The 22,474-nt window shown below is 28.3% G+C and overlaps 1 protein-coding gene, 1 long non-coding RNA gene and 2 other non-coding genes across 4 annotated transcripts; 1 reads left to right on the plus strand and 3 right to left on the minus strand.

The window, feature by feature from the left end:
• The first annotated feature begins 640 nt into the window (after positions 1-640).
• On the plus strand, positions 641-3,918 carry LOC137836183 (receptor-like protein EIX1). The gene has a single exon (XM_068645035.2). The coding sequence runs from the start codon at positions 713-715 to the stop codon at positions 3,701-3,703; it is 2,991 nt and encodes a 996-aa protein (XP_068501136.1). The 5' UTR covers positions 641-712; the 3' UTR covers positions 3,704-3,918.
• A 244-nt stretch (positions 3,919-4,162) lies between these two features.
• On the minus strand, positions 4,163-4,234 carry TRNAD-GUC (transfer RNA aspartic acid (anticodon GUC)). The gene has a single exon. It is a non-coding gene; the product is annotated as a tRNA-Asp (tRNA).
• Positions 4,235-5,201: 967 nt separating this feature from the next.
• LOC150027406 (uncharacterized) lies at positions 5,202-5,784 on the minus strand. Its single transcript, XR_016520762.1, has 2 exons — positions 5,477-5,784; positions 5,202-5,335 (listed from the first exon to the last, which is right to left on the minus strand). It is a non-coding gene; the product is annotated as an uncharacterized LOC150027406 (long non-coding RNA).
• Positions 5,785-19,477: 13,693 nt separating this feature from the next.
• TRNAD-GUC (transfer RNA aspartic acid (anticodon GUC)) lies at positions 19,478-19,549 on the minus strand. The gene has a single exon. It is a non-coding gene; the product is annotated as a tRNA-Asp (tRNA).
• Positions 19,550-22,474: the final 2,925 nt, after the last annotated feature.

The raw sequence follows: 22,474 nt of genomic DNA on the forward strand, positions 1-22,474 counted from the left end.
AGTATACTTAAATCATTTTTTACTTGTTGACACTGTTCTAAATCAGTTAAATAAGCTCTTGCCTAAATCTTATACTTACGAGAAGTGCTATTTGTTTTATTTTAGAATAACTAATCAAGTCATGAAACCATTTTTTGTTAAAATTTCAATTAATTAATTGATGTGGACTATATATTGTAATATCTGTAATTGCTATTTATATTAAATTTTTATAATTTTTAATTAATTAATGTGGACTATACTTATAATATTTTATTTTTCTTAGTTATAAGGTTAGAAATTCCACTCCACTATAAACATATTTAATTTAGAGTATATAAATAAATATAAACACCATGTTATACATTGATTTTGGTTTTATAGAATTGAATTATATCTAAAGTCCAAATTTTTTAAGATTTAAAGTTCATTCTCTAACACCATACTCAAAAGATCAAGAAATGTGTAGCATAATCTACATTAATTGACTAAAGAAAAAGGAATTTTGAAGTGGTCAACATTTTCATAATTCTTAAAGTATGAGGAATTTACTGAGAAATCAACATTGGTTGAGTCAAGAGGAAGAAAAGATAAAAAAATATTATCCAAAAAAGAATTTTGGTGTCATGTAAGACTAGATTAACTGTATAGTATTATACACAACAACACTTCAATTCTTTCCTACATTGCTTTTAGTTTATGAGAAAGAAAATTGATTTCACTTCCTTACAAAATGTTCATCATGTTTGGTACAAAGTTAAACCTTAAGATTCTGGTTCTGTGTGCAATTATCCTAACCAACATGTGCTTACAGGTTCAGTGCTCAAATATGGTGAAATGCATGGAGAGAGAGAAGCAAGCACTTCTCATATTCAAACAAGGCCTTATTGATGAATCAAATGTTCTTTTCTCTTGGGAAACTGAGCAAGACTGTTGCAAGTGGAGGGGAGTAACATGCAGCAATGAAACTGGTCATGTCATCAAGTTGGATCTTCAGTTTTGGGTGCAGACAGAGCAACCTTTGATAGGTGAGATCAATCCATCACTGCTTCAACTGCAAAATCTACAGTACCTAGACCTTAGTTACAACATTTTTGGTGAAAATGGAATTCCAAATTTTATTGGCTCTTTTACTCAGTTAAGGGACCTCAAACTTTCAGGCATTGGATTAGAAGGAGCAGTTCCTCATCAACTTGGAAACCTCTCCAATCTGAACACCCTTGATCTAAGTTGGAATATAGGTATCAATACCAATGATCTTAGTTGGATATCTGGCCTTTCTTCTTTGAGATACCTTGATTTATCACTTCTTAATCTTAGTAATGCAGTTAATTGGCTAGAATCAGTTAGTAGGCTTCCTAGTGTTGTTGAGCTTCATTTGGAGGGTTGTGAGCTTCCAGATGTCAATCCCAAGTCTCTCTCCCATTTTAATTTCTCAACTTCTCTTGAAGTTCTTGATCTCAGCTCAAATAAACTCTCTTCTTCAATATTCACATGGGTAGGGAATGTTGGGGGTGGAAGCCTAATGGATCTCAGGTTAGATAGAAACCATTTGAGGGGACAAATTCCAAATGTATTTGCACACATGTCTTCTCTTGAAATTCTTGTTCTTTCTGAGAATGAACTTGAAGGGCCAATACCAAATTCATTCCAAAACTTGTGTAAGCTAAAGGAACTGTATTTGTTTTCAAACACTTTGGTATGCCAAGTTAAGGATTTAATGGACAAATTATCTTGTGCAAAGAATACCCTTGAGTTGCTTCAGTTAAGTAACAACTCATTTGCAGGGCCCTTCCCTGATATTGCTAAATTTACATCCTTGAAAACCTTTGAAGCAAATTCCAACAAGTTGAATGGGACTCTTCCAAAGAGCTTGAGAACATTACCTCATCTTTCCAGCTTTGACTTATCTTTTAATCTCCTAAGTGGACCATTACCTGATTTTTCAGGTGTATCATCACTTCAAATATTAAGCCTTAGCCACAATAAAATTAATGGAATTCTCCCAAAAGGCATTGGAAATCTTTCCAACCTCAGACTTCTTGATCTTTCTTCCAATTCCTTAAAAGGCATTGTAAGTGAATATCAGCTGTCAAATCTGTATGATTTACAAACATTGGATGTCTCTGGCAATTCATTCACTTTCAACTTAAGCTTGAATTGGATACCACCTTTCAAATTGCAATACTTAAAAATGTCTTGGTGCAAACTAGGGACAAATTTCCCACGTTGGCTTCAAACCCAAAAGAATCTTTCTATCCTTGACATGTCAAATGTTAGAATTTCAGAAGAAATACCTGGCTGGTTTTGGAACCTTACAAAATTACAGTATTTGAACTTGTCCAACAATCTTATTTCTGGTGTGTTGCCAAACTTATCATCAAAAGCATATGTTCTTCCTCAGTTTGATTTGAGTTCTAATCAATTGTATGGTCCACTACCAGCATTTCCTCCCAGTACAAACATGTTGATTCTCTCTAGAAATAATCTTTCCGGGCCAGTATCTTCACTGTGTAGCACATTGAGTGGCAACTTGGCTTACCTTGATCTCTCTCATAACAAGTTATCAGGAGCTCTTCCAAATTGTTGGAAGCAAGCTCAAGGGTTGCTAATGCTGAATCTGGCACATAACAACTTCTCTGGGGAAATACCAAACTCAATTGGTGCATTAAAGCAGGTGCTGTACCTGCATATGAACAATAATAACTTCCTCGGAGGATTGTTCTTCCTAAAGAATTTCACAGAACTAGTGGTCCTTGATCTTGGAAACAACAGATTTTCTGGAGAAATGCCAAATTGGGTAGGGGAAGCCTTGACTAAGCTTGTAATACTGCGGCTAAGATCCAATGAGTTATATGGTAGCATACCATTGAGTTTGTGCCATCTTTCATACCTTCAAGTATTAGATGTCTCAGGAAACAACTTACATGGGGCCATACCATACTGTTTCAACAATTTGACTGCCTTGTCTCACAAGCATGGTTCAACTGATCTGTTTTATTTTGGTACCAGTTACAACTTGTTGGATCTGAACATCATTGACTTTGTGCAGTTGATAATCAAAGGGATTGAAATTGAGTATGGAACAAATCTCAGATTCATGAGAAGCATAGATATTTCGAGCAATGGTTTAAGTGGAGATATTCCTAGCAACATAACCAGCCTTGTGGAGTTGGTTTCTCTGAATTTATCAAGAAATAATTTGATAGGAAAGGTTCCTGATGAGATTGGTCGCCTGGCAATGCTTGAGTCTCTTGATTTATCAAGAAACAATCTTGTTGGAGAAATTCCTACTAGTTTGTCTGATTTATCTTTCCTTGCTCATTTGAATGTGTCATTCAACAACCTATCAGGGAGGATTCCACTGGGCACCCAGCTGCAAAGTTTTGATGCTTCTGCTTATATTGCAAACAAAGGACTTTGTGGACCACCACTCACAAAGGATTGTCAAGGAGATGAAGGTTCTACCAACCACACATTTCCTAGGGACAACCAAAACATTGATGCAGAAGGAGATGAAAGTGGATTCATATCCCTTGGATTTTATGCTAGTTTGGGTACTGGATTCATCACTGGCTTGTGGGGAGTTTTTGTGTGTTTTCTGATTAATGTTTCATGGAGAAATGCCTATTTCAGGTTCTTGAATGAGGTGAGTGATTGGATTCATGTGAGAGCAGCATTGTTTAGGAAGAGAATAAGGGAAAGATGGCAAGCTAAAGAGTGAGTGAAGTATTTTACTGGATGAATAAATCACACCAGTTTCATAGCATTGATTGCACTACAAAAGTTTCAACAAAACATTCTATTTCAATCACAGCCTGAAACCTTGCTCCTCATTTTTTATGTATTGTAGTTGTTGAAGTGAAACTACTGAATCAAAACCACCTCGTTACTAATCCCAAATCCCATGCAAACTTGTGAAAATATGAACTAGATTGAATACAATGCAGCAGTCTTGTAATCAAAAAGTGAAATCATAAGATGAAAACACAAGTAAAAAACACCTAAGATTCCCATAATTTTAATGATTTCCTCCTAAACACAGTTCCCCCAATTGAGATTTATGTAAGCTTTGATATGAACATGCATTTAACAACAAAAAGGCTCTCATTGGCAAAACATCATACATGTAACCTTCATGAAAGAGTTTTACAAAACTCTTTTAGGTCAAAAAAAGAAAAAACGCCGTTGCCGGGGATCGAACCCGGGTCACCCGCGTGACAGGCGGGAATACTTACCACTATACTACAACGACATTGTTGTTTATGAACTCTGAAAGTTTTAATAGTTTACTTAATTTATTACTATAGATATTATTGAAATGGATATATTATGTTAATAATTTAGCTAGTCTAATATTGTTAAAGCAGATATTACTGAATTTCAATCAAATCAACAATTTAAATTTAACTAATTAATTTTATAAAAAAAATTGGGTGAAAAAACCCTAGATAAGTCACACCAATCTGTCTAAAAAAATTAAATATTTTTTAAGATCATTAAGATATTTTAAAATATTTTTGTAAAGCTGTATATTTGTATTTTAAATATATGAATATGAGTTTTTGCAGTACGCTATATACTTGTTATAAATTTAAGAATTGCAATAATCTCTTACCATTTTATTTTATTTCATTTTTATATAGTATTGATGAATATTCTCTTACAAGGTTAAAACTATAGATTTAATGCAAAACTCTACTATTGTATCCATTCAAATGGTATCTCCAACTGTAATACTTATATTTAATTTCTGTAAGTAGTATTAATATATATGGGTTTTTCATATGATTGAGAAAAATTGCTCAGAAAAAAAAGTCATATACGGATAGAAACACATTTTATATACATATAAGAATATTATATTATAAGATACTAATAATTTTAAGATGTTATATTTAGAAATTGAGAGTAGTTTTTTTTTTTTTAAATAAGAAAATATTAATCATACCATAACGCATAGATATAAATGTTTGTCTAACATTTTTCATCTTTATAATTATTCATAATATTTTACAAAATTATGTAAGTTTTGCATAATAATAAGAGTTCTACACTAGGATAGAGAATTATCGGTATATTATATACGTTCTCTAGAGATATTATTACTAAGTTCTCCATGAGTTAAATATCTCCAAAAATCTACCTGAATTATTTTGACTGAGTGCAAGGTCTACTTCTACACGTAGAACATGTACATATAAAAAAATAAATAAAAGGAATATAAAAATATGGAGGGATGTAGATAAAAATATTTATTAATGAAACACTCTTGCATTATCTTAAGAATTTTATAACTTTTTTCCACACTCTTGCAAGCAAGTATTCACCACGTTGTTCATAAGATCATGAGCCCCTAAGAAACAAGTAAAGTCAATGGTCAAAATCATAACAAGGCAGTGAATTACCAAAATCATGAAAAAAATAATTAATGAAATCAAATATAGAGAAAAATTATAAAATCGTGAAAATAAGTAAATATATTGAGAGTACATACCGATGTTGATGGCAATGGACTTCATTAATCGACAACTAGTAATACAATTATAAACCGTATTAGAAAGTAATTCACTACAGTGTGATTCACAATCTGACATACAATTTGGTTTAGGAAATCTTTCTTCATTACATTTGAGAAAACACTTTATTTTGCATCCAACTCCAACATCAATTTTGTTATTTGATTGAGCTTGTGTAAAACTCAATAGAATCATGACCGTGATTATAACTCCAATAATTTTAATCTCAGTATTTCCCATAACTCTTCTTTGAATTCTCTCTAAGGATATAAAACTTTGTACAAAATATCAAATCTCACTTTGTGGTAGTTCAGAAAAATCTAAACATAAATTTATAGAAAAAATATTGTAATATCATTTTTTTTTACTCTAATATATTTTGTTAATCAAATATATTTTAATAAGGAAAAGTATTAATATAATATACACACATTAATAAATTATTTATTATTTTCTTCTAATAATTAATATATGTAATGAATGTAACATTTTGACTATGTATATTTTTTTAAAGTTAGTAGAAAAACAAGTTATAAATATTAAAGCCCATTTAATTTAAATATATATTTTTACTAAACTTCTTATATCTATTTTAATGATTTGAATGCTGTCATATTAGTTTTAATTGAGTATTTATTGAAACTTTAATTATATAATTTAACAACTTTCACTCTCACGAGATATAATCTCTACTAAAAACATAAAATAATAACAAGAAATCATCTAACTCATATATTTGCACATGTCAAACCACCTCAATATGAATTCACATAGTCATGTGCATAATAATCTCAATATTGAATCATCTCAGATGACAAGGTTAATTCATATGACCTGTCAGACTAAATTATTTTTTAAATTGCAGACAAAGTCATATGAACCTTTTTTTACTCTCCCCACTTCAACAACTTCATTTATGTGATGTCATTATATTAGTAGAGTCAGGATATCTCTATCTAGACGAATCACTACTAATGTACATCCTAACAATCTCAAAATGGTTTTTTCTTTTATGAAAATACCATGTCTTGATTACAACCTCGTATTTCATATCTTAAATTGTACAAAATCAAACCATTTAATCACAACAAAGCTTAGAAAGCAAACAAACCAACATATATCTACAAATCACATAAAAACATAAAATAATTACTTTTAACCACATATTAAAACCTATACCAAAGACATACCTAACAAGTTTAAACTGACCAAAAGGAAAATGTGCAAAAGTCAACTTACCATAACTAAAACTCTATTCAAAGAGTATTGTAATATTTGTTGTCAGGATTCCAATGACAAATTATGATCCTCAGTCTGACAGAGGGGTTCAGAAAGTTTGATAGAAAGCAGATAAAGGAAAAATAAAATTTATAGAGTGATGATAGTTCTTTTAAATTGAAACCTGAATAACTAATTTTTTTTATTTCTATATTATTTTCATTTTAATAATAAATATTCTAGAGTCATTTTTTTTTTTAACAAATTTATAGTAAAGAAACACATTAACTAAATTGGTTCAATTTTTGTGATAATACATTTATTAATTTTTATTAAACACAAGTAAATATATTTTCAAGAATAAAATAATAAAAAAGAATAATTCTCCATTATTATTACTCATTACATATATTCACAATAAATCCTACCCTTAATCTTAATAAAATAGATCTCTCAAATTATGAGGTTTTCAATAAAAATAAAACATAGACTTAAAGTCCCAATAAATATTCAACTAAAACTAATATGATAGAATTAAAATATTGAACTAAAACTAACGTGATAGAATTAAAATAAATATCAGAAGTTTCCTAAAATATATATTTAAATTAAATTGGTTTTAATATTTACAAACTGTTTATGTACTATTTTTAAAAAATATACATAACTAAAATGTTAAATTCATTACATATATTAATTATTAGAAGAAAGTAATAAATAAACTATTAATGTGCATATATTAGATTGATATTTTTTCTTATGAAAATATATTTGATTAACTAAATATTTTCAAGTGTTAAAGATTGGGCAATGAAGGTAAGAACTGCTGTCACCATCAAGTTTATCATCTACTCCTTTTTAATTTTCTTTTCTAACACAATAGTTTGATATTGTTAACAAACAATTTACTCACTTCACTACAAGAAAAACATGAAATAAAAATCAATTTTAGATAAAAAAAATAATAATTAGTTGTTATAGTAACTATATTAGATACCATTTTAGAAACTAAAAAAAATGATTTATAAATTAGTTTGTATTATTGTTAAATGGTTTCTAAATTGGTATTTGATTACCAACCAAGGTTTTAAGTACCCATTATTTAGTTTTTAAATTTGGTAGCAAAAATCTTGGTTGCTAATCAGATACCAATTTAGAAACCATTTAACAATAATACAAACTAATTTAGAAAAAAAAAATTAGTTACTTAAAATTTATACTTATTATGATTGCTTTTTTCTTTTAATAATTAATATTTTTTTATTTTCCCTTCAAGCCTTAATTTTTTTAAATAATATAATTGTAATACATTGTATCTGAAAAATATTATTATAAATTTTTTTATTTAGACATAATATTTCTTAAAAAACATTTAAGTTATTTTTCAATGTTTAAACTTGATCTAGATACAATTAATTATATATATATATATATATATATATAATTATAACTATAAGAGATAAAGCAAAATATTTACTAATTCTTATTTGAAATTGAAGATAAAATAACTAATATAGTTATATAAAAGTAAGACGTTATTCTAAATTTTCATCATAATCTATTTTATTTTCACAAAACTTGTTAAATCTATTTGGAGACTTACTCCTTTCTTCTTTCACTTATCAATCTTTTTATGAAAATGATATTTTGTTTCTAAAGTGCTTTAAGCTTTTTAAAGTGTATTAAATATTCAAAGCTTTTCTCATCACTCATCCAAGTCCTCATCAATAAATAAAATAAAATATTTATTTTTTAGCATGATAAGGGATACTCATAAGACTATATACATATATATATATATATACACAAATTCTTTTGTCTCTCCTTATTTTTTTTCTTTTAAAAATGGATGACATTGATATTTTTCATGCATACATCATTCAAATACTCATTTTCTTTTCTCAATCTTTGGTAGCCCAAACACCATATTCTTTTGAGAAAAAGAAAGCTCATTGTTCATTGCAATTTAAGTGTTGAATTTACCATAAACAAAAATTTTCTTCTTCTCTAGCAAATCAAGTTGAGTTTTCCCTTGTATTTAAGAGGCTGTGGAAAACTTATTATTTGTCATTTGCAGGAAACTGAAGAATTCATGCTAACAAAAAAAAAATTATTTTTTATTTTGTGGTTGTTACAATTGTTGTCTAAATATTATATGTTCTTGAATTGTCTTTTGATAAACAAAACAATTTTATTCACCTTTTCTGCTTCAATAAATCAATTATGTTGATGATTGGCAAAGTGACAAATTCTTTAAACATGTTCAAACCTCTTGCAATTATAACATAATGATCTACCCTTATTCTAATAATTTTTTATTTCATGATTATTCTACGTACAAATTTCACTCAAATCTCTCATTATTCCTTCCTAACCTCTTCTTTTTTCACATGATTTTTTCCCTTCCTTCGCCTCTTTCAAATGTACGAACATTATAAGACTTTAAAATATTTATTGATTGATTCTGTTGGAGATCCCACATCGACTTGAGATTAGAGCCTTTCATTGTATATAAGTGGGTGCAAACCTCAACCCTATGAACTGGTTTTATGGGGTTGAGTTAAGCTTAAAGTCCACTTCGTAATATGGTATCAGAGCCATTTTAAGCCTATCCTAGCGAGTGTTTGTGTTGGATCTATCGTGCCACCCGCTATCGGGCCGCTATTGGACCACCCAAAATATATAGTCCCACGCACGAGTTGGCAGTCTCGGCGTGAGGGGGGTGCGTTGGAGATCCCACATCGACTAGAGATTAGAGCCTTTCATTGTATATAAGTGGGTGCAAACCTCAACCCTATGAACCGGTTTTATGGGATTGAGTTAGGCTTAAAGTCCACTTCGTAGTTTAGATTGAATTCAACTAAACTAATAAAAAATTCACCAACAATTATTCAATCGTTAATTGTATCGACAAAAATTTATTTTCATCAACATTTAATTCACCAATATAAACAATACACTGAAGTATCTATTCATTTATTTAACTTTAATTTTTGTGTATTTGAAAAGTATAGATTAATTAAATTTTTTTAAACTTATTCTAATTTTATACATCCAGATGTATATTAATGTATATTAATGTCTTATTATCGGTCTCACAAAATTTACATCTAAGAATATTTTCTAATTATCTTCCTTAATAAAAATTAATTTATTAATACACAATTTATAACAATATAAAGGAAGATAATAATATGGAGGGATTTAGTTAAATTTTTTTAAAAAAATAAACAACAAATACTATTTATTGATTAATATTTATTTCTCATAATTGTGTAGGAATAAAATTTCTTCTAAGAATTTTTCACTAAAAAATTCTTGTTACAAATTATAATTTTTTTCCACACTCTTGCATGCAAGTATTCATCACGTTGTTCATAAGATCATGAGCCCCTGAGAAACAAGTAAAGTCAATGATCAAAATCACAACAAAACAGTCAACTACCAAAATCATGAAAAAAATAATTAATGAAATCAAATATAGATAAAAATTATAAAATCTTGAAAATAAGTAAATATATTGATAGTACATACCGATATTGATGGCAATGGACTTCATTAATCGACAACTAGTAATACAATTATAAACCGTATTAGAGAGTAATTCACTACAATGTGATTCACAATTTGATATACAGTTTGGTTTAGGAAATGTTTCTTCATTACATTTGAGAAAACACTTCACTTTGCATCCAACTCCAACATCAATTTTGTTATTTGATTGAGCTTGTGTAAAACTCAATAGAATCATGACCGTGATTATAACTCCAATAACTTTTATCTCAGTATTTCCCATAACTCTTCTTCAAATTCTCTCTAAGAATCTAGAACTTCTGCAAAAGATCAAATCTCACTTTGTGGTACTTCAAAAAAATCTAAGCATAAATTTATAGAAAAATATTGTAATATCATTTTTCTTACTCTAATATATTTTGTTAATCAAATATATTTAAATAAGGAAAAATATTAATATAATATACACACATTAATAAATTATTTATTATTGTCTTCTAATAATTAATATATGTAATGAATGTAAGTTAGTAGAAAAACAAGTTATAAATATTAAAGCCCATTTAATTTAAATATATATTTTACTAAACTTCTTATATCTATTTTAATGATTTTAATGCTATCATATTAATTTTAATATAGTATTTATTGGAACTTTAATTATATAATTTTTTTTATTGAAAATTCCATAACAAAGGGATATAATTGTATTAAGATTTAGGGTAGGATTATGATATGGTTTTCGCCGGTTGACTTGAGTGGAAGGCTCTACCTGTTGATCACCCTCTGATGATCAAGTTACTAAAAGCATACGAAAATAGATAAATATTCAGTTTCGGTCTAGAATTCAGAAATAGTGTATCTTTACCTGGGGTCTCAAGCCCCTTTTATAGCTTACTGGTTTAACAACTTTCACTCACGAGATATCATCTATACCGAAAACATAAAATAATAACAAAAAATCATCTGACTCGCATATTTGCACATGTCAAACCACCTCAATGTGAATTCACATAATCATGTGCATAAAAATCTCAATATTGAATCACCTCAGATGAGAAGGTTAATTCAAATGACAAGTCAAACTAAATTATTTTTTAAATTGCAGACAAAGTCATATGTGTTAGAATATATGGCCTTAAACGAGAGGGGGGTGAATTGTTTAAGATAGATTTTCGCAAACTTTGAAGGTATAATGAAAATCAATGCTGAATTACAGAGAAAAGAATCAAGGAAACAAATACCAAAAACTATTTTAAGATGATATCAGAAAAACAATCGGTTGTTTTGTCGAAATAATCGGTTGTTTTTATCAACAGTTTATAAAAACAACTTAAAAACAGAATTTAAAGATTTAAGGGTAAGAGATAAGCACACAAGCAATTTATACTGGTTCACTCTTACACCAAGAGCTACATCCAGTCCCCAGAAACCACTGGGTATTCCACTATGCAATCAAAACCAGATTACAAACACCACACACCAAAGTAGTGACCTTGAACCCCTCAAGAAACACACTACCTTTGGCAAACCACACCAAGAATGTTGATCTTGAACCCCTCAAGAACACACAACACTCCTTGGCAACACAACTACAAAAATACAATAATCAAGGAAGAAGGGAATAGAATACACCTGGATATTACAAAGCTTAAAGTTCAGAATTACAACCCAATCCTATTCCACACACTTAAGAATGATCCAAAGCTCTTTCAAATCTTAGAAAAACTGTTTTGATAAACTTTTTCTATTACACCAAAATTAGGAGCGTAAAACTACCTTTATATAGATAAACCAAGTGGTCAAAAGCATTTAATAAAGGAGTCAAGTTAGTTAGGATCATTTAAAACATATTAAAACCGCTTAACAGATTTCTGTTAAGGTTTGTAGGAAAACAATCGGTTGTTTTTGTCGAAACAATCGATTGTTTTGGTTTGACAACAAAGTCAACCAAGTCAAACAACTTTCAACCTTTTTCAAAAACTAAGGTAAAACAACCTGTTGAAATTTTGACAACTTTTTAGAAAACACATCTTTTCAAAAGGTTAAAGATTCAAATGAACTTGGATCAACTTAAGAAGTGAATTAACAAGTTTCAAACAACTAGACAACACACACACACCCATCAGCAAGGTCTTCAAGCTTTCCTCTTGGATTTGGAGACATCAAAGCATCTTGTTCAACAATATGAACTTCTTTTGACTCTCCCCACTTGAACAACTTCATTTATGTGATGTCATTATATCAGTAGAGTCTGGATACCTCTACCTAAAGGAATCACTATCAATGTACATCCTAACAATCTCAAAATGGATTTTTCTTTTCTGAAAATACTATGTCTTGATTAAAACTTCATATTTCATATCTTAAATTGTACAAAATCAAACCATTGAATCACAACAAAACTTAGAAAGCAAACAAACCAACATTATCTACAAATCACATAAATACATAAAATAATTACTTTTAACCACATATTAAAACCTATACCAAAGACCAACCTAACAAGTTCAAAATTGACTAAAAGAAAAATGTGCAAAAGTCAACTTACCATAACTAAAATTCTATTTGAACAGTCTTGTAACTCACTATTGACCGAATTCTTCAACTAAACTAATAAAAAATTCACAAACAATTATTCAATCATTAATTGTATCGAAAAAAAAAATATTTTCATTAACGATTTAATTCACCAATTTAGACAATACACAGAAGTATTTATTCATTTATTTAACTTTATTTTTGTGTATTTGAAAAGTATAAATTAATTAAATATTTTTAAACTCATCCTAATTTTATACATCCAAATATATATTAACTTCTTATTATCCGTCTCACACAAGTTACATATTACTTTCTTTTAAGAATGCTTTCTTATTTTCTTCCTTAATAGAATTTGATGGTAATATTTCTAAAAATATTCATTTATTAATACGCAACTTTTTTTTTTATCAGCATATTAATACGCAACTTGCAACAATAAAAAGGAAGATAAAATTATGGAGGGAAGTTGTTAGGATTTTTGCTTTTGGAAATAAATAACAAATAATATTCATTGATTAAGATTTATTTCTCATAATTGAGTAGAATAATATTTCTGTAAGAATGTTTCACTCAAAAATTCTTGTTACAAATTATAACTTTTTTCCACATTCTTGCATGCAAGTATTCATCACGTTCATAAGATCACGAGAACCTGAAATGCAGGTAAAATCAATGGCCAAAATCAAAACAAAACAAAGTCAATTATCAAAATCATGACAAAAATAATTAATGAAATCAAAATAAATAAATGTTTTGAGAGTACATACCGACGTTGATGGCAATGGACTTCATTAAGCGACAACTAGTAACACAATTATAAACACTATTGGAGAGTAATGCACTACAGTGTGATTGACAATCTGATATACAATTTGGTTTAGACTGTGCTTCTTCATTACATTTGAAAAAACACTTCAGTTTGCAAAAAAATCCAGCATCAATTTGGTTATTTGATTGGACTTGTGTAAAACTCAATAGAATCACGACTGTGATTATAATTCCAATAGTTTTTGTCTCAATCTTTCCCATAACTCTTCTTCGAATTCTCTCTAAAGATCTAAAGTTGGTGCAAAAGTTGAAATCTCACTTGTGATATTTCAAGATATCTAAACAAATTTATAGAAGAAATTGTAAATTGTATTTTCTTACTCTTTAAAATATTTAGTTAAAAATATAATTTAAGAAGGAAAAATACTAATATAATATATACACATTAATAATTTATTTATTATTTTCTTCTAATAATTAATATATATGTAATGAACTTAACATTTTGGTTATGTATATTTTTAAAAAATGTATCTAAACAGTTTGTAAATATTAAGGCCAGTTTAATTTATATACATATTTTAGGAAGCTTATGATATTTATTTTACTGATTTTAATTTTATCATATTAGTTTTAATTGAGTTACTCATTGAGACTTTAATTTTGTATTTTATTTTTATGTAAGCTTTGATATGAAGATGCAGTTAACAACAAAAAGACTCTAATTGGCAAAACACCATACATAAAACCTTCATGAAAGAGTTTTATAAAACCATATTTAGGTCAAAAACTGAAAGAAAAAAAAAACGTTTTTTAGGTTAAAAAAATAACGCTGTTGCCGGATTATGAACTCTGAATGTTATGTTATTGAATTTATACTTTCATTAAGTTTTAGAACTAATATACTATGCTTTCATACTTGTTTAAGGAAAAATATAATATTATAAGTTAGTATTAAAATTTGTATTTTCAGATCAACATTCTTTAAATTTTTAATTATTCATCTAAATTCTTGTAGTTACTTTTTAGTTGTTATAAAAATAATTTATTTTAGTACTTACAAATATAATTTGAATATCCTTATTCTACATGCTTTTTTTTATTTTTATTTTAATAACAGAGACTTATAAAATGAATATGTATATAATAAATTAATTACAGGAATCAGAGAAGCAATTAATCCTTATTTTCACTAGTTAAATGATGAAAATATGTAGAACTTACATAACATATATACCATAATTTTAGTTTGTAGTGTATTAGTTGGAAGTTATGAAGCTTGGACATTTCTCTTAAATGGCGTGTCCGTGTCAGACACATATATCAGACACTGACACTCGTAGAACACGTATTGATGAAGTGTTCAATTCAAAAATTATTTATTGGATTTTTGACATTTCTAATGCAGTTCACAATTTTAAAAATGAGAAATACACTAATTTTCTAAAAATTCAAGCTTAATGTATAAATTTGTATTATTATTATTATAAGAATAAAGAACAAATTCTTTCGAACCAGCTATGAAAACCATCTTTCTGTTAAAAAAAAAACAGAAACATACTTGTGCACGTAAATATTTATTATCAATTTATATAATTTATAAATATATAATACATAGATCCGTGACACCGTGTTCTATATTTTAGAGATTATACATATCTTTGTGTATAAGTGTTCATTTCAGTGTCATTGCTATATAGGTTGGAAGCATATGATGAGTGAAGAATATTGGATATTGGGAAGTTTCTTCCACAAGAGTCTCATGCAACTTTTGAATGGGCCTATTGGGCCTAGAAGTGCAAGCTTAGGAAGACAGATTCTCCCTGCACCCAATCAAAAATGGCTGACACCCAATTACTTTTGTAAAAAGACTAAACTAACCTTAATGAAATGAAAATTAGGATTTTTTTTAGTCTCTTAATTTTCCCTGCACCCAACACACTGCAACCCCTTCGTTTTCAATCTTTCTGCCGCTTTCTTCGCTGTGCCGTTTTCCGTTCAGTAGCAGCGTTTACCTTTTACCTGTGTCGAAGACCAACTGAACGAGGACGTCAATTGTGGTGGTAGTGGTCAGTGAGGCGACATCGAATGTGACGGAGTTGGACGGCGAGAGAGAACGAAGCTACCAAGAGAGACGACACGCAAAAAAGTGAGTTTTCTCATTGACGTTGCCTTCCAGATATAGTGGAATGCATTTATGCGTTGCGGATAATTTTATCTGGAATTTTTTTTTTTTTTGTTCCAGATGTGGATTATCGAAAGTGTGAGTTTGTGCTGCGAATGTCTATGTCTGGAAGTTCTTTCGCTATTTTGGATGTGGGTTATCCAGAAGTGCAACTTTGTGTTGTGGATGCATATGTTCGGAAGTTTTACCATAATTCTTAGTGTATTACACTGAAAACGACACGTCCACTACCAGCACCAACCAAAGAGAAGAGGAAAACTAAGTTTTTTTTTGCACCCTACACCTTTTTCAAAATAAAGAAAACAAGGGTAGAATTAGGTTTTAAAAAATTCGTCGGGTGCAGAAAGCAATTGATTGGGTGCAAGAAGGAATTGTCGCTTAGGAATGAGGGGGCAAATTTGTTTTGCACCTTACCAATTCTGACCTGCTCTCGATTTTTTTTTTTTTAATTTTCTAAAATTATCTTTCATTCTGTAATTGAAAATTGAAAATTTTAAAAATATATCTTGGTAAAGCAGATTCATAATCTATTATTTGGAAATAAAACTCTGAAATAGAATCTGAAAATTAAAGTCTTTTTAAAAAAATAATTTCAAAATATAAAAAATATGTTATGAAAAAAAATTAGAAAAGAAAATCTAGAAACGTATTTTGAAATTTTTTTATGAAATTCAGAAAAAGATTCTGAAAATCCAAATGTAAAAACATGTTCTAGAAAAATGATTCAAGAAGTATTTTTTATCTGCACCCTTTTATTTAAGATTATTTTTATCATTTTACATAAAAATCAAGTGCAGGTTGCAATTTTATCGGGTGCAGAAAGTAGTTGCTCCAATGGAGTCTCAAGTGGATGATTCAAAACAATTACATAAACCTCTAGATTTGGAGAAAATAAATAAATAATAAATAAATCTTCTGGAAATTATATTTTGAAATCTGAGTTATACTCTAAATAGTTCTAATAAAGACAATGTCTTATATTCTGAAAACAATATTATAAATAATTATATATTATTAGTACAAATTTCTTATTATTATAGATATTAGTGAATAATTATTAATAATTTTTTATTATAAAATATACTTGATTTAGTGTTTTGGATATCTCCCATTCTTATTTGTCTATTTTTTCAACTTAAAAAACTAGATATATTATTAAAATAGATATTATGTTAATAAATTTAGCTAGTGTGATATTAATGCAGATATTACTAAATTTTAATCAAATTAATAATTTAAATTTAAATAATTAAATTTATCAAAAGTTTGGGAAAAAAAACCTAGATAAAAGTCACATCAATCTATCTAAAAAAAATTCCCTAAGGAAGATTTATAATTAACCTATTTGTTTGAATATTGATAATCAAGTGTCATATTCATTGATAAGAATTGTTGTATTGTTCAATAACGATTGCTATTAAATCACAAGTTTCTTCCATTTTTATATGGGGAAGGTTGTAAACAAGAGTTCAACATTAAATAGATAAGTATTCAATTTCGGTCTAGAATTCAAAAATAGCGTACATTTACCTCGGGTCTCAAACCCCTTTTATAGCTTACTCGTTTAACAACTTTCACTTACGAGATATAATCTCTACTGAAAGCATAAAATAATAACAAAAAACCATCCGCCTCAAATATTTGCACATGTCAAACCACTTCAATGTGAATTCACATAGCCGTGTGCATAATAATCTGAATATTGAATCACCTCAGATGAAATGGTTAATTCATATGACCTGTCAAACTAATTATTTTTTAAATTGCAAACAAAGTCTTATGAACTTCTTTTGACTCTCCTCACTTGAACAACTTCATTTATGTGATGTTATTATATGAGTAGAGTCAGGATAGCTCTATCTAGATAAATCACTATCAATGTACATCCGAACAATCTCAAAATGGATTTTTCTTTTCTGAAAATACTATGTATTGATTACAACTTCATATTTCATATCTTAAATTGTACAAAATCAAACCATTTAATCACAACAAAGCTTAGAAAGCAAACAAACCAACATTATCTACAAATCACATAAATACATAAAATAATTACTTTTAACCACATATTAAAACCTATACTAAAGACAAACCTAACAAGTTCAAAACTAACTAAAAGAAAAATGTGCAAAAGTCAACTTACCATAACTAAAATTCTATTCGAACAGTCTTGTAACTCACTGTTGATCAAATTGTTCAACTAAACTAATAAAAAATTCACCAACAATTATTCAATCATTAATTGTATCAAAAAAAATTTATTTTCATAAACGATTTAATTCACCAATTTAGACAATACACGAAAGTATTTATTCATTTATTTAACTTTATTTTTTTGTGTATTTGAAAAGTATAAATTAATGAAATATTTTTAAACTTATCCTAATTTTATACATCCAAATATATATTAACTTCTTATTATCCGTCTCACACAAGTTACATATTACTTTCTTTTTAGAATGCTTTCTAATTATCTTCTTTAATAGAATTTGATGATAATATTTTTAAAAATATTCATTTATTAATATGCAACTTGCAACAATAAAAAGGAAGATAAAATTGTAGAGGGAAGTAGTTAGAATTTTTGTTTTTGGAAATAAATAACAAATAATATTCATTGATTAAGATTTATTTCACATAATTGAGTAGAATAATACTTCTGTAAGAATTTTTCACTCAACAATTTTGATTACAAATTATAACTTTTTTCCACACTCTTGCATGCAAGTATTCATCACGTTCATAACATCACGAGAACCTGAAAAGCAGGTAAAGTCAATGGCCAAAATAAAAACAAAACAAAGTCAGTTATCAAAATCATAGAAAAAATAATAATTAATGAAATAAAAATAAGTAAATGTTTTGAGAGTACATACCGATGTTGATGGCAATGGACTTCAATAAGTGACAACTAGTAACACAATTATAAACACTATTGGGGAGTAATTCACTACAGTGTGATTGACAATCTGATATACAATTTGGTTTAGACTGTGCTTCTTCATTACATTTGAAAAAACACTTCAGCTTGCAAAAAAATCCAGCATCAATTTTGTTATTTGATTGGACTTGTGTAAAACTCAATAGAATCACGACTGTGATTATAATTCCAATAGTTTTTGTCTCAATCTTTCCCATAACTTTTCTCCGAATTCTCTCTAAAGATCTAAAGTTGGTGCAAAAGTTCAAATGTCACTTGTGATATTTCAAGAAATTTAAACAAATTTATAGAAGAAATTGTAATATTGTATTTTCTTACTCTTTAAAATATTTAGTTAAAAATATAATTTAAGAAGGAAAAATACTAATATAATATATACGCGTTAATAATTTATTTATTATTTTCCTCTAATAATTAATATATTTAATGAACTTAACATTTTGGTTATGTATATTTTTAAAAAATTGTATCTAAACAGTTTGTAAATATTAAAGCCAGTTTAATTTATATATATATATATATATATATATATATATATACATTTTAGGAAACTTATGATATTTATTTTACTGATTTTAATTTTATCGTATTAGTTTTAATTGAGTTACTCATTGAGACTTTAATTTTGTATATTTTATTTTTATTGTATATTTATTTTTATGTAAGCTTTGATATGAAGATGCAGTTAACAACAAAAAGACTCTAATTGGCAAAACACCATACATAAAACCTTCATGAAAGAATTTTATAAAACCATATTTAGGTCAAAAACTGAAAGAAGAAACGATTTTTAGGTTATAAAAAGGAAATCGCCGTTGCCGGGGATCGAACCCGGGTCACCCGCGTGACAGGCGGGAATACTTACCACTATACTACAACGACCTGTTTGTTTATGAACTCTAAATATTTTAATATCTAAATACACGTTCATTAAGTTTTAGAACTAATATACTATGCTTTCATACTTGTTTAAGGAAAAATATAATATTATAAGTTAGTACTAAAATTTGTATTTTCAGATCAACATTCTTTAAATTTTTAATTATTCATCTAAATTCTTGTAGTTACTTTTTAGTTGTTATAAAATTAATTTATTTTAGTCCTTACGCATATAATTTTAATATCCTTATTCTACATGTTTTTTTTATTTATTTTAATAACAGAGACTTATAAAATGAATATGTATATAATAAATTAATTACAGGGATCAGACAAGCAATTAATCCTTATTTTCACTAGTTAAGTGATGAAAATATGTAGAAATTACATAACATATATACCATAATTAATTTGTAGTTGATTAGTTGGAAGCATATGATGAATGAAGAATATTGGATATTGGAAAGTTTCTTCCACAAGAGTTTCATGCAACTTTTGAATGAGCCTATTGGGCCTACAAGTGCAAGTTTAGGAAGGGTGATTCTCCTGCACCCAATCAAATTAGACCTGTACCCAATTGCGTTTGTGAAAATACTGAATTGTCCTTAATGAAAATTAAATTAGAGTTAAGTGATTTCTGCGCCCAATCACACATCCAATGGTTTCTCCCATTCTGCACCCATCGTTCTCTCATTCTGCACCCAACGTTCCCCTATTCTCGTATCCAATCACACATCGAAGATTTTCGTTCCCCATTGTCGCACCTAACTCGCATCCTCGCACCCAACAACGAAGACCAACCCAGGAGCACTGCGTGAGGCATCATCTGTGAGGACAACGACAGTGAAGGAAGGCACCAGAGAAGACAAGATGAGTTTTAACATGCGTATGCGTTGCAGATTGTTTTAGGCGGAATTGATTTTTGACTTGCGGATCTTTTGATGCGTCACGTAGTGGTGTGCTGCGGATGGCTTCTCTGCAGCTCAAATCATCACCAACTCAAACCATGTTTTTCTGTACCACACCCTACACGCTTTTTTAAAATAAAGATGACAAAGGTACAATAGAGTTTTAGAAAGTTCGTTGGGTGCCAATCACAATTGATTGGGTGCAGGAAGAAATTGTCGTTTAGGAATGGAGGGCCAATTTGTTTTGCACCTTACCAATTCTGACCTACACTCGATCATTTTTTTGAAATTTCTAAAATTGTCTTTCATTCTGTAATTGAAAATTTAGAATTTAAAAAATATATCTCGGTAAAGCAAATTCGTAATAGATTATTGTTTGGAAATATATAACACTGAACTAGAATATGAAATGTACTGTGAGGTTATACCGAAATATATATATATATATATATATATATATATATATATATGATAAGATAAATAAATAAATAATTACTGTAGCAAGGCCCAATTTGATAAAGTCCAAATTAATGATTGTGTTTAAAATAATAGGTGGTGCCAAAAGAAAGGCCCAAATAAGTTATAAGTCCAATAAGGAAATACTATAAATAGGACATCAGTCTAAAAGGTAAATAAAGTGAATTTCATCTGATGAATATATAAACTTTTTTTATTTTGGTATCGGAGCGCCTTACAGGTACACATACCCAATTGTGAGAGGAGAAGCCGAAAGCCCAACTTGGAGAGCATCACTGTGAGAGGAGAAGCTGAAAGCCCAACCTGGAGAGCATCACTGTGAAATGAGAAGCCGAAAGCCCAACTTAGAGAGCTCAAACCCAAAAGCCCAATCCAAAAGATCAACCCGTGAAGTTTGTGTCATCAGCTTGAAGAGAGTCCTCGACCCCTTTTGCACCTTTTGCAAGAACATGAAAATTAAAATCTTTTTTAAAAAAATAATTCCGAAATATAAAAAATATGTTATGAAATAAAAATTAGAAAAGAAAATCTAGATGGTTTATTCATAGAAATTTCACTCAGATCTCTCATTATTCCCTCCTAACCTTTTCTTTTTCCACATGGTTTTTTCCCTTCCTTCGCCTCTTCCAAATGTACCAACATTATAAGACTTAAAAATATTTATTGATTGATTCATACTTGAGATTTGAGATTATATTAGGTGTTTAGATTGAAACACACTTCTTATTGACTTTTCAACACTACTATAATCTTTGTTCTTAAGATCTAAGTAACTATGCCAACCCTCGACTAATCATGATTGATAAATTCTGAATTTGTTCTATAACTCTGTTGATCAAATTGTTCAACTAAACTAATAAAAAATTCACCAACAATTATTCAATCGTTAATTATATTGACAAAAATTTATTTTCATCAACATTTAATTCACCAACATAAACAATACACTGAAGTATCTATTCATTTATTTAACTTTAATTTTTGTGTATTTGAAAAGTATAGATTAATTAAATATTTTTAAATTTATTCTAATTTTATATATTCAGATGTATATTAATGTATATTAATGTCTTATTATCGGTCTCACAAAATTTACATATAAGAATATTTTCCAAGTATCTTCCTTAATAAAAATTAATTTATTAATACACAATTTATAACAATATAAAGGAAGATAATAATATGGAGGGATGTAGTTAATATTTTTTTAAAAAAATAAACAACAAATACTATTTATTGATTAATATTTATTTCTCATAATTGTGTAGGAATAAAATTTCTTCTAAGAATTTTTCACTCAAAAATTCTTGTTACAAATTATAACTTTTTTCCACACTCTTGCATGCAAGTATTCATCACGTTGTTCATAAGATCATGAGCCCCTGAGAAACAAGTAAAGTCAATGGTCAAAATCACAACAAAACACTCAACTACCAAAATCATGAAAAAAATGAAATCAAATATAAATAAAAATTATAAAACCTTGAAAATAAGTAATAAGTAAATATATTGAGAGTACATACCGATATTGATGGCAATGGAC

This window comes from Phaseolus vulgaris, chromosome 5 (assembly GCF_051622355.1).
Source record: "Phaseolus vulgaris cultivar YP4 chromosome 5, ASM5162235v1, whole genome shotgun sequence".
Classification (NCBI taxonomy): Eukaryota; Viridiplantae; Streptophyta; class Magnoliopsida; order Fabales; family Fabaceae; genus Phaseolus; species Phaseolus vulgaris.

Coding starts and splice junctions, on each gene's coding strand:
- LOC137836183 (XM_068645035.2), top strand. CDS start 713: ATGTTCATCATGTTTGGTACAAAGTTAAACCTTAAGATTCTGGTTCTG.